Source organism: Phoenix dactylifera, chromosome 17 (genome assembly GCF_009389715.1).
Source record: "Phoenix dactylifera cultivar Barhee BC4 chromosome 17, palm_55x_up_171113_PBpolish2nd_filt_p, whole genome shotgun sequence".
Classification (NCBI taxonomy): Eukaryota; Viridiplantae; Streptophyta; class Magnoliopsida; order Arecales; family Arecaceae; genus Phoenix; species Phoenix dactylifera.
Genome location: NC_052408.1, coordinates 4,451,372 through 4,463,659, shown reverse-complemented (window position 1 = coordinate 4,463,659; position 12,288 = coordinate 4,451,372). Strand labels below are relative to the sequence as shown.

Sequence of the window (12,288 nt, the reverse complement as noted above, 5' to 3'; positions counted from 1 at the left end):
TTTATTTTGGGGATGGGCATTTGCTCATATTTGTTTTCTCCCCTTATCTTGCTCAAAATAATGATCTTTTTTTTAGTTAGAGTTGGGTGTTTTTGCTTATATTTATTTTCAAGATTTGATTTTTTAGGTTTCTTGCGCAAAAAAAGAAAAATTATCATTTTAATTTTTGGGCATGGATAGTACTTGCAGTTGAACAAGGGTTACAAGACAACAAATATGAGCATTTCACCTACACCTTATCTACTTTTCTCTCCTTCTCGTCCAGTGTTCCCTCTTCCATGGACGAGCTGGAATAATATTTATTGTTATATATAATGTACCTATTAGTTTGCACAATTTGTTTGACAAAAAAATATTATCTCTTATTCAATAATTAAGATGTGATAATTTAAAATCTGTCTCTTTATATTATATTTTCTTTGATTTTTAATATTTATGTTTTTAAATTTGCTTCTTTGTTTTTGATTGATGAAAATCATATGTTGATTTTCTTGGCACCCAATTAGGCAGATATGAAGAGCTATACAATCCCATATGATGAAAATCATTTTTTGATTTCCTTAGCCAACCATGCAATGAATCTGGTAAATATGACCACCTATGCAATCTCATATGATGGAAATTGTTCTTTGATTTTGTTGACTATATACATATTTGTAGAAATTTTCTTTATATGAATCATATCATTCCTTTGATGTAGAGATATTGTGTCATGCTCCTAATCCAAGATCGTGAGTTAGGAGTTAGGGCAACCGCCGTATACTCATAGAGAACTCTGACCATAAGTATGAAACGTATCTCAATATGATATGTACAAGTAGCAAAATAAATTTAATTTTTAATTTTAAAAACTAAATCAAAATTAAATATCTCATAAAACCAATAATATTCTAAAATCTTACATTAACTTTAATAAAACTCTAATCTAAATTAACAATGCCAAAATTTCTATCTCTAGTTGCACTCCCCGATCCTCGAGTCGAGCTAGTTTTTCGTATCTATAAAAACAATAGAACATAGAATAATGAGCTAGATGGCCCAATAAGCAATGAACATCTTTGCTAGATAAATTAATCAACAAAATAATAATAATTTGAAAATAAGTATGTAAAATATATCAATACAGAGCCAAATCTAAACAATGTCCGTTCATTTCAAATTTCAAATTCATTCATAAATCTATTTCTTTCAAAATATTAAGTTCATCTCGATAGCCATGAACTATGGCTACATTTATACCTTATGGCTGGGACGAAATATGAGCTTAGTAATAATTAAAGTGTCAATGTATAATTCCTACTGATAGGATATTGATATGCTAATATATAATCCTCACTTGCAGGATATCTATATGCCAATCTATAGCCCCCACTAGAAGGGTGCTAATGTATAACCTCTATTGGCAGGGTATCGATGTATCAGCAGGGTATCGATATACCAGCGTATAACCTCCACTAGCGGGGTATTGATATATAGTCAAGTTGTGAAATCATTTTGAATCAAACTTTTTTTTCATAAATCAATTTCATGCTCCAATTAAAAAAATACGTAAAACCATTCAATATCGGTATTAAACCCGAAACTCCCGGCGGATGGCCAGTGACCCAAGGAAAGGAAAGAATCAGTTACATTTTTCATATGCTCTCCTCTTATAGATACATTCGATCATGCATCAACTAATATTCCATAATAAGAGATATTAAACAAATAAACACTATGCTTCAAGTTCATAAATCACAAATAATACATAAATCTAGAAAAAAAAGTTACATTACTTACCTTGCAAGCGCAATCCAACTAACAAAATCAATTAATTCTGAAAATTCCTCTTAGACCTAATATTCAAAAATTATATTTTTATTAAAATTTTATCATGATTATTCTAAAAATAAAATTCTAAATTCTAACACCTTCACAAGGCTGATCAAATGGGAGTGCTCGGCATCCCAATTGTTTTATAAAGATAATTTTATCAAATCATGCTTGGACTAGGGTATAGATGGTTCAATAGATATCAGGAGTAACCAAATCTAACAGTATTTGGCAAAGGCCAGAATAGTAGCTAGCATGCCGCCCGATGATTATGGATCAGGGTCCTTCACCAGGGTCGATCCAAAATCACTAAAAAAGAGTCCTTACCATATCCAACTGCCCTAGAGAGATGATAGAGAGAGAAAGTTCAAGTAGAGAGAGAAACTTTGTAGAGAAACAAGAGAGAATAAGAGATAAAGTGAAGAAGAGAGAAAAAAGAGAGTAGAAGATAAGATGGAGAAATTGAACTCTCTTTCTCTCTTTGCTTTGTGTTTTTTCTCTTCTTCTTTGGCAAAACAGAGGAACTTCTCTCCCCTTATTAGAGTTGAAACTAAAATGCCGGTGGTTGTTGTCTGGAGGACCGATGATCGGGCTACCACGATCGGTGGCCGACAACAACAGATAGCCAGTGGTGGAAGGATCAACCGAAATCCAAGAGCAATAGCTTTTCGGTGACCACGACTCCGGCTATGGTCACCAACCATGGTGGAAGGTCGAAGGAAGGCATTGGCAACAAGCGCCATGTGGCTAAGATAGCCAAAAAAAAGGAAGAAGAAGAGGTGGTATTCGAAAATAGAGAAAACGTGGCATCACCCTTTTTTATCAAAATTCGCCAATCACCGAGCCAGAATCAAGGTTCCAAGGACCTTGAAAGATGGAGAAGAAGGTAGATCTAATGATGGATCCTTACCTAACTTCTAGCAATGATTTCCTATGGCTATGGTGCTAGTAACGATTAACAGTCGAGGAAGAAGATCAAAGAAATCGAGCGACAACTCCGATCAGGGGGCTGGGGTTCTTCGGTAAAATTAAAGAGGTCGGAGGGACTCTAAATAGAGCCGGAAAAAGCTGGAATCCGCCCCTTGATCAGATTTCATTCAGCGAGGTCAAGAGAAAGGGAGTCTTTTTCCTTCTTTATATGTGCTAAGCATGCATAAGTCTTTTTCCTCTCTCTTTTGGGCCAAATCATTTTTCAACTGGGCCGGTCAAGTGGACTAGACCTAGTTCACTAAAGGGCCGGGTATTACATATTGATCCCTTTGATAAAGGAACATTGATCCTATGTGAAGTGTATATAAGCATGCTATCATAGCTAAAGAAGTCATTTAGGTACAATTTTTCTTCTTAACATTAGTCATCATACGGGCCTAAAAACCTTGTTTGTATTTTTTTCTTTATTATTTTTTTTTAAGAGAGAAAAAGAGCTGCGAGGTTTATGACGGGCCCAGAAAAGTGCACCGAGTGAAACATAAAAAAAGGCTTTTTTAAGATGTGTCGCCGCGTGGGGTGAGAAACGTCGGGGAATGACCAGGAAAAGAAGTCATGAAAGCTTTCTCCAAATGATGGCAACTTTGTACACCGGAATTTTGGCTCAAAAGCAGCGCAGGATGAACGGAAATGCTGCTTCACTTGCATAAAGTGGCCTCGGAAGCGTATAAAATTGTATAACGGCTATCTGCCTTCCGAAAATTTAAAAATGATCTGTAGCTTTGAACCTTAGTAGCCACTCAAGTAATAATTGTTTTATTTACACCTCTGCACTTGTCTTCCATGATACATAATATAATTATTGCTTATATGTCTAGCCGTCTATTATGGGTTGTATCTTTTCTGAATGATACATTTTTTTTTCATGACATGCACCGTTGGATCGCGCAATAGCCGCTACGAGATCTATACATACAGATGAAAAAGAAAGTTCAGAGTGCTTTGATATCTATGCGAGGCATGATTCAATAGTTAATATCGTGAAAGAAGTTCAATTATTTTTTTGTGCGAAAGACATTACACATACAACGAATTCAAAATAAGAGAAGCCTTTTTTTAAAAGGGTAACAAGAGGAAAGTTGGCCAAGACCTTATCCAAAACAAGGATTGTGAATAAAATAGATCATGTTCATCATCTCATATACAATATCCAAATCATCCTCATTTGATGGAGTTTCAACTGCTATCCTTATTCAATGGACATTGTTATTGTCATTTTATCTATGAATTGGACCAAGTAATTGGCAAGTTAATGAATATGTGTGCATGTAAGATAGTATCCGATCAGCATCACTAGAACACCTCTTCTGCTCTCTGATTAGATGATCCTCAAGAGAGAGATTTTAGACTCTAGACTTGCTTCTTTTGTAGGACCTGAAGCTAGATAGCATTTCTGATTACATTAATTTATGTCTCTGAGCTTTGGTTGGTGGACCTTTCACCTTTACCTGCAGCATTGTCCTCACCATATATCTCATCAAACCCAAAGCTGCTCTATCAAAATTGATGCCTTTAGTATTTGAAAGCTTCAATTAAGCGATATAAACATACATAGATTAAAACAGAGATCACAAAGACCTGTTCAGTAAGGTTGAAGTCTAGCCTCTGAAACATTTTAAGCTCATGTTTTCTTGGAAGCTACTATGAAAAGATTTAAAAATCAGAGAAAATGATGTTTAGCCCACCAAATATAGGAAGATCAAGACATCTCTACAGCTCAAATTGGACATCTTACCAGAAATCTCTTTTAGCAATATATATAACCCTAGAGATGGCAACCTTCTGCCCATAGTTTTATGCTAACCCATTATTCTTCAGTCCACACAGGATTTCAAGGGCTTAGCCACCTCCATGGGCTTTGCTGGTCCTGGTGGAAAGCTTGCATATATGCACATGGAAATTTCTACTCTTGAGGCTGCCCATCCTGTGTCACCACTCACCAATATATGCCGTTCTCCTGGGCATTACTTGGAAGTGAGGCTATAAATGAGTGAAAGGAACGGGAAGGCATCATATGATAGTTTGCAAAAGGAATTAAACTGTATGTAGCTTTGCATACAAGAATACTGTACCCTTCCTCTACCCCAAGGGTACGGGTTGTATCTTTCGTGCAAAAGAATGATTCACCTTCTTTCGCGACGTCCATTGTTGGATCCTGCAATGACTACTTCGAGATCTATGAAGCCGATGGAAGAAAGAGGTTGGAGTGATTTGAGAACCATGCAAGGCATGATCCAATGGTTCATGCTGCAAAAGAAGATCAACCATTTTTTCGTGCGAAAGATACAACCTGAACCCCTATACCGATTGGGTTCAAAATTTATTAGGTTCAAAGTTGAAATTTTGACTAGGGGTTCATGAAGCTATGGAGTTTGAGAAGTCTTATGACGATTATAGGGCTTTGTACTCTAGATAAAGGCCCAAAGCATCTGCGTCCATTCAACATGGCTTAATTACCAAAACATTAAGACGAATTTACTAAACAAATTGCATACGTATATTTCCTATTTTTAGTCATGCCCACTAAATAATCAAACATTGGCTTTGTGAATGACTGATGTTACGGGTTAAGGTTCGGGAAAGTAACTTTTGTTCAAGCTAGGGTTGCAAAATTTATGCAACTTTGAGCTTATGAAAAATACATTATTATTGTTTTGCATTGTCGTAAAGGTTAGCACTACCTGCATATCAAGTGTCGCACTAGATCATATAACATTTATGAAGCTCAGCCGGTTCGCATCCTTCTCAGAGAGATCTCATGTTCAATTAATTGAAGTGGAAAATAATTTTTGTATTTCTACAAATATTATCAAAAAAAGAAACTATCATACTCTTAGTGATATATTATTTCTTTTATATATTGTAAACTTAGATTAGTTTACTCTCTAACAAGTTCTAGCTTATACAAATCTTGAGAATAGTGCTTCTGACAATCGGCTTAAGAATTCAATCATCCATTTGAAACTCGAAATATGCTAACCAAAAAAGTTCAAAAACAGTATTAGGAATTAATTGCAAGCAATTATTAAATAGTTTCACAAGAGAAAAAATGTAAAAAGTAGATGCACATTTAGCTTAGTTTTTGTGTCAAACCAAAATCTAATGAAGGTTACAGTAACAAATCAGCGGCGGTCACCGATCAAAAAAAAAAAAAGGAGGAAAAAAGGCGGCCAGCAATGGTCTAGAGTATGTGAGATTCATGAGTAACACATTACTCTTAGCAGAAAGATTTAGATTACATCATTGGATATGGACCAATCATAATGCAAGAAAAGGATGACTTGATGAATGATAACAATTAATGAAAAAGTGTAGTCGTGAACGAGCACAATGAAATAGAACTTTGTTTTTCTTTTTAAAGCCGGAGTTTTTCCTTTTTCTCTTTTCGCTTTCTTTTTTAAAGAAAAGCAAACTATGTGGCCTAAGATGAATTACCAAGCTGTTCCTATACGAACATGGTGGTTTATAGATGGCTTAGAGCTTGTTAACCATGCTATTCTCTTAAATATCACTAATAAGTCCAAGTTACTGGTGCAACTTTGCATTAAGAATCTGTTTAGATCCGTACAACTTTGCATTAAGAATATGTTTAGATCCCCCTCCTCCCCCCCTCCCTCTCGCTCTTTCTTTCTCAAACACCCCCAAAAAATAGAAAAAAAAATATTTTGTTGAACTTTCACACTTGTATTGCTATTATATAAAAACTAGAATAAAACACATGCATTTTAATATAAGATAAAACTTATAAAAATAAATAGCATTTTTATTTCAACAATTTTGTTTTTTCTCTATATTTTTACCATTTTTACTTAAATTTGGTTAAGTTTTTTCTCATCTTTTGAGGGATTTGAACCTTTCAACTTCATAAATAAATAAATATTAAATATTACAGAGAGGATTTGAACCTTTGGTCTTGTGCTTAAGAGCCATCAAGGCTAAGAGGGGAATGAGGATAGTTTCACAAACCACTGTAAGTGTGCGTGCAGAGGGCTAAACATGAATTTCAGAAAATTTTATGCAGAAAGAACGGGTTAAACAGTTTAACCTAAAACATGCTTGATATTTTAGATATTTTGACTCTGGTACCAGTCGAATACAGTCTTCAACTGCACATCACATATGGCGTGGGCTCAGTCCCAATACATAGGGTGACACCCGCGTGTGCCTATCAAAGCACTCATCATATGAGCCCCCGGGTGGAGAGGCACGCTTCGTCACACGATCACGCGTGAGAGTTTCCGAAAATCGGATAGTCTCCACTAATCCTTTGCTTTGACACCAAATATCACAAAGCCCTCAGATCCCGAGGATTGTGTGATTCAAATAAATATACATAAATCACAACTTCTTGTGATTTGAAGATTGAGATCATATCTCAACCGTAAAAGAGATCAGATCTCTTACCTTTTGAAGGAGATTCCTTCAAGGATGCTTCGCAGCCGCACAAGCGTCCGGCCTCGATGATTCGTCCACGCGAAGCTCCGGAATGATCAGCTTTCTGGGAAGTGCTAGCTCGCAGGAAGGCAAAAAGTTGGCTGAAAGGGAGAAGAAGGAAGAAGATGGACCTTCACAGCTCAAGAACTCCTTCTTGGGCTTTCAACTTCAGAGCTACTTTCTCCTCTCACTCTCTTTCTCTGGTGCTCTTGATGTGTAGAGAAGAAGGAAGAGGCGTGGCCTATCTATAGGCCAAGAAGAGGGTGAGGTGTCCCTATGAGGTGTCCGATGAGGTGTCCTGCCAGGACACATGTCACACATGCAAGAAAAAGAGGTGTCATGCTCCGCCACATGTCACGCATGGAAAGGGGTGAGGTGGCCTGGAGGGCGATGTCATGGATGACCTCATGAGGCAGATGAGGTCATGGATGACATCAGGAGGAGTGTGAGGTGTCCAGGCCCGCCACATGTCACACATGCAAGAAAAAGAGGTATCCTGCTCCGCCACATGTCACGCATGCAAGAAAAAGAGGTGTCATGCTCCGCCACGTGTCACGCATGCAAAGGGGTGAGGTGGCCTGGAGGGCGATCGGGATGTGGGTCCCACCTAAGCAGGACATGGGCCCCACATACAGTATGTGGGTCCCACCTAGGCAGGATGTGGGTCCCACATACAGTATGTGGGTCCCACATAGGCAGGACGTGGGTCCCACATAGGCAAAAAAGTCCTAGTCATACTAGGATCATAATTGATTTTAATCCAATCTGACTCAAGCCAAATCTGATTTGGTTGCGGGCAAATTAGACATTTTCACCAAACCAATTTTGGTGTTAATTACGGTTTTACCAATTTTAAATCATATTTGAATTTGGTCAAGCCCAATCTCTATTACTCAATCAAATTGAGTCTAATCAGTGATCCAATCACCAATTAACTTTTTCAAGCAACAATTGTTTGGGGCAATCAGTCAATCACATTGACTATTTTACCTCTAGATGATTCTCAATCGTCAATCAGCCATTTGATCAATCCAGAAACTTTTAAGCGTGTGACCTCACAGGTTCGAACCTAAGTTGGTAGTACAAGAACACTTCCTGCACTAATCGAAGTAACCATCTAGCAATGGAACCCGACGACCGGATAGGCCGAATAGATGCAAAGCAACATTCTAGAACCTATGGATTATGGTTACCGCATAATTCATCCTCTTGACTAGAAAATGCCCAGGGTGGGTTCAAAGTCTGTCTACCCTGAAACGATCCATCCGGAAATATGTTTCAATTCAATAAGTTAAGTGATAGAGATTTGACTTTCTCTGGCCAGGGTACTACTTAATTGAAAACATAAGGCATTCATACTTATTCCTAAGGAAGGTCAATCCCATCTTGATCTACAACTGACTACCACAAGTACTTGACCGGACCCAGAAACCTTTCGTCGCTGGATTAGAAATCCAGGTAGTCCGGCACCAAAGTACAGTGAGTTGCTTGCAAGCCACCGATTGCAATCTCAGGTCTAAAGGATACATATACCCATATCCACTCGGAACAACTCTTGACATGAGAGAGTCCGTCTATTGATCACGTTCAGTGAACGTACACTACCATTCACCTGTATACCATACTAGTATCTCTATACTCTTTGGTTTGGAAGACAACCAACAATTATGATACACAATGACCTACATCCGATAATACTATCGTCCTATTAATAGTATATCATACGGTCATGAACATTTAAGGACCTGTGTGACAAAATCATATTTCATTACACAAAGCAGTCCTAAGGGCTTCATCACATCGGAGTTTGTGAAAATGTTCTGGTGATGAATAAATACCATGTTATTTATAATTGATTCAAATACATTTACAATCTACAATTGATTGGATTTAGGACATGATTTCCAACAACCACATCCTTTATTATATTAGAGAAATTGATATTATATAATAGGACCACTATTGTTTATCCATAATCTCCCCAAAATGGGTGTAAACCTAGGTTTTTAGTGCCAAATATAGCAAGTCAGTGATTTAGTAAGGGTCAACTAGTTCGATGAGGCATTGGGGGAGATGATGCATTATCTACAGTAGATTAGGTTTGTTTAGATTTGTAAGATTGTTACATGCAATCCATCATGCTTGAAATCTCTTTTTCTAATGCCCTAGATCAAGATAGATGGGTTAGATTAGAGGGAGTAGCAAAAAAATGCCTTGATCTGTCAAGGTTTTAAGATATCTAAGATAATTATAATAAAGACAACTATCGATTGATGATTCTAAATAGGGCAGTCAAATGAGTAGATTTTTTTTGAAAAACTCATGTTTGGTGCAATAAGTTATCACAATAACAAATGAGTGGAACTTGAGCCAAATAGTTTATTTGTTTTGACAATTAAGGCAATTAGTTTTGTATGAATAATAAACTTAGCATTTAGAATGGCCCCTTGCACACATATATAATGATCAAATTGAAACTCCTTATCTCATAAGGTTATATTTGGATATTGAAGAGCTAAACAAAGGACGGATAAATTTAACTATTTGTAACCATTTGTCAGCTAATTGACTAGTGAATAAAGTTATTTGTTGTTTGGCTGGTAAATAGTGAAATAGTGGAAGAGAAAAGCAGGGGATGGTAAAATGTAATGGTAATAATAGCTTCAAGAGAAAATAGGAGGTGAAAAAATTGCCGGTTTAGTTACCTTTGTTCTACCCCCTACCATGAAATAAAGGTACTCAAATTAAGTAGCTTTTGGGATCTTTAATATAACAACTTTTTCCACTACCTTTTCACTTGTCTTTGGCTGGTTAAATGGATAACCTGCCCTTATCCACTATTTAACTAGAAACCAAATGCAATGCATATTATATAATTGCTCATATAGCAGCACACACATAAGCGTGGACACATAGAGCTAATATATATACATACATTTTTGTCTGACAAAAACTAGTTTTATAAAAATAATAATCATATTAGTTGTTGGTGACTCTCTACGTAGGAAGCATCTCATGATTTTAAGCATCTATTATGATAGAATGATATGAGAAGTAAATAAAAACATCTACGAACCTAAAACTATATGAAATTAAGTAGCTTCTGAAAAATAACAATTTTTAAATAATAAATTTGTAGAAAATAAAAAAATTGTAAAGAATAAGTCATATGATTGTAATTAGCTTGCAGTTACCAAACGATAAATTCGAAAACAAATAAAATTTTAAAAAAGAAAAGAATAATGCCGATCAGATTTTCTAATCACAATTAAAAAAAAAAGAATAATAAGAGAAGTAAATGAAATCATGTATAAACTTGTAACAAAATTTTAAAAAAAATAAAAGCCATAGGAAAGCAATCAGCTTTTAAATACGAAAATTTGAAAAAAATGAAATTAAAGGATTGAAAAAAGAAATTTTAATCATATTTTTAAATTATAAATTTTAATATAATAAATTATAAATAAAAATAATTTAAAACATGTAAAAATGAATTTTAAAAATATTGAGCGTGGGTTTTCGATTTGAAATAGAAATTGAAATTGTAATTTGAAAGAGAAATGTTAATCAGATTTTCAAACTACAATACTAAAAGATAAGAAATTAAATTTGAATTTAGAACAACAATTTTTTAAAGAATAATGAAATTAAATTCCAAGTTTAAAACAACAGTTTTAAAAAAATAATGAAATTCAAAAAATAATAATGTTGAGAGTGGGATTTGAACCCACGCCCTTTCGGACCAGAACCTTAATCTGGCGCCTTAGACCAACTCGGCCATCTCAACAGCAATCATACTTCAAAAATATCAAATTAATCATCCATATATAATCCAGAAATTCAACACTCAACCATCAGTGTTGTCGCATTTACTAAATTATTGAACTATCAAAGCACATTCTGTCATTATCCTTCAGACTTTTCACTCAGCTTGGTTTGTTTGTCATGCTTGAATTCCTGCTAGATTGTCTCCTAAGCTCCAATTAGAAAGGTAGATCGAGAACTCTCCAAATTAATAATATCAAGTGATGGTAGGATGATCTGAAATTTTAAGCAGCTGAAGGTATATATATATATATATATATATATATATATATATATATATATATATATATATATATATATATATATATATGAATGGGTTTGATAAGAACTGAGCAGAGACCTATCTAGATGATGGCTTTATACTCCTCATATATCCCAATAACTACGTTCTTAGTACCTCCTTTTCGTACGTAGGATATCATCCTTGAGATGGTCTTAAATCTTTACATGATAAAGATGAAAAGGGGCTGCATTCTTGAGAAGTTTCCCATTTTCCATTCTTCTCTCTCTCAAAAAGCAAAAAAGAGAAGAAACAATGCAGTTATTTCACATGGATGAGCAACTAATCTGATTTTTTTTTTTTGAAACTAATATGAATTCTTTTGATTGATAAAGATTGCCATTGTATCAAAATGATTAATTTTCTGCATCAAACATCACATAAAACTTTGCATGTTGGAATCAGTGGCTACATGGATGTGGTTAGTGATCAACCAGCTTGTTATCTCATGAGCCATTCATATGAGAAATGAGAGTTATGAAGGCATCTTCGCTGCATGGAACTCTTAAACGACCCATTGGCTGGTCGAATCCATATTCTTCTTCAGCTTCATGCAAAAGGTCTTGGAACAAAGAATGATTAAGGTATGATACTGGAATAACAAATCGCTTTCGATACTCCCCCACGTATATTGCGAAGTGGCCCTTTGGGACATCAGAAGCCATTGCCTTGGAAATTTTCAAAGATTGTTGCAGCGCCTGCTTCGCATCTGTGATCCTTGGCAGATGGATTCTCATTTCTTACTATACTTTCCTTGCCTCACTAAAGCTTGCTGAGTAGTTTGTGATTGGTTGAAGAGGGTTGACATAGCACATATATATATATATATATATATATATATATATATATATATATATATGTGTGAAGAAAGTAGAAGGATAAGCCACCAAGCATGGGCATCATGTGGGCTTGTTAGTGATGTGCCTCTCAAACTACAACCAAAAGCATTG

General features: G+C 35.5%; 1 protein-coding gene, 1 long non-coding RNA gene and 1 other non-coding gene across 3 annotated transcripts; all 3 read right to left on the bottom strand.

Moving 5' to 3' along the window:
- Positions 1–3,775: 3,775 nt before the first annotated feature.
- Positions 3,776–7,359, bottom strand: LOC120104310. Its single transcript, XR_005506761.1, has 2 exons — positions 7,204–7,359; positions 3,776–4,288 (listed from the first exon to the last, which is right to left on the bottom strand). It is a non-coding gene; the product is annotated as an uncharacterized LOC120104310 (long non-coding RNA).
- A 3,580-nt stretch (positions 7,360–10,939) lies between these two features.
- On the bottom strand, positions 10,940–11,020 carry TRNAL-AAG. The gene has a single exon. It is a non-coding gene; the product is annotated as a tRNA-Leu (tRNA).
- A 764-nt stretch (positions 11,021–11,784) lies between these two features.
- LOC103699950 (auxin-induced protein 15A-like) lies at positions 11,785–12,075 on the bottom strand. The gene has a single exon (XM_008781937.1). It carries the CDS (start codon positions 12,073–12,075, stop codon positions 11,785–11,787), a length of 291 nt encoding a protein of 96 aa, XP_008780159.1.
- Between the last annotated feature and the right edge of the window lie 213 nt (positions 12,076–12,288).

What these genes read in the sequence shown, in the direction of transcription:
- LOC103699950 (XM_008781937.1), bottom strand. Translation starts at nt 12,075, where the DNA reads ATGAGAATCCATCTGCCAAGGATCACAGATGCGAAGCAGGCGCTGCAA.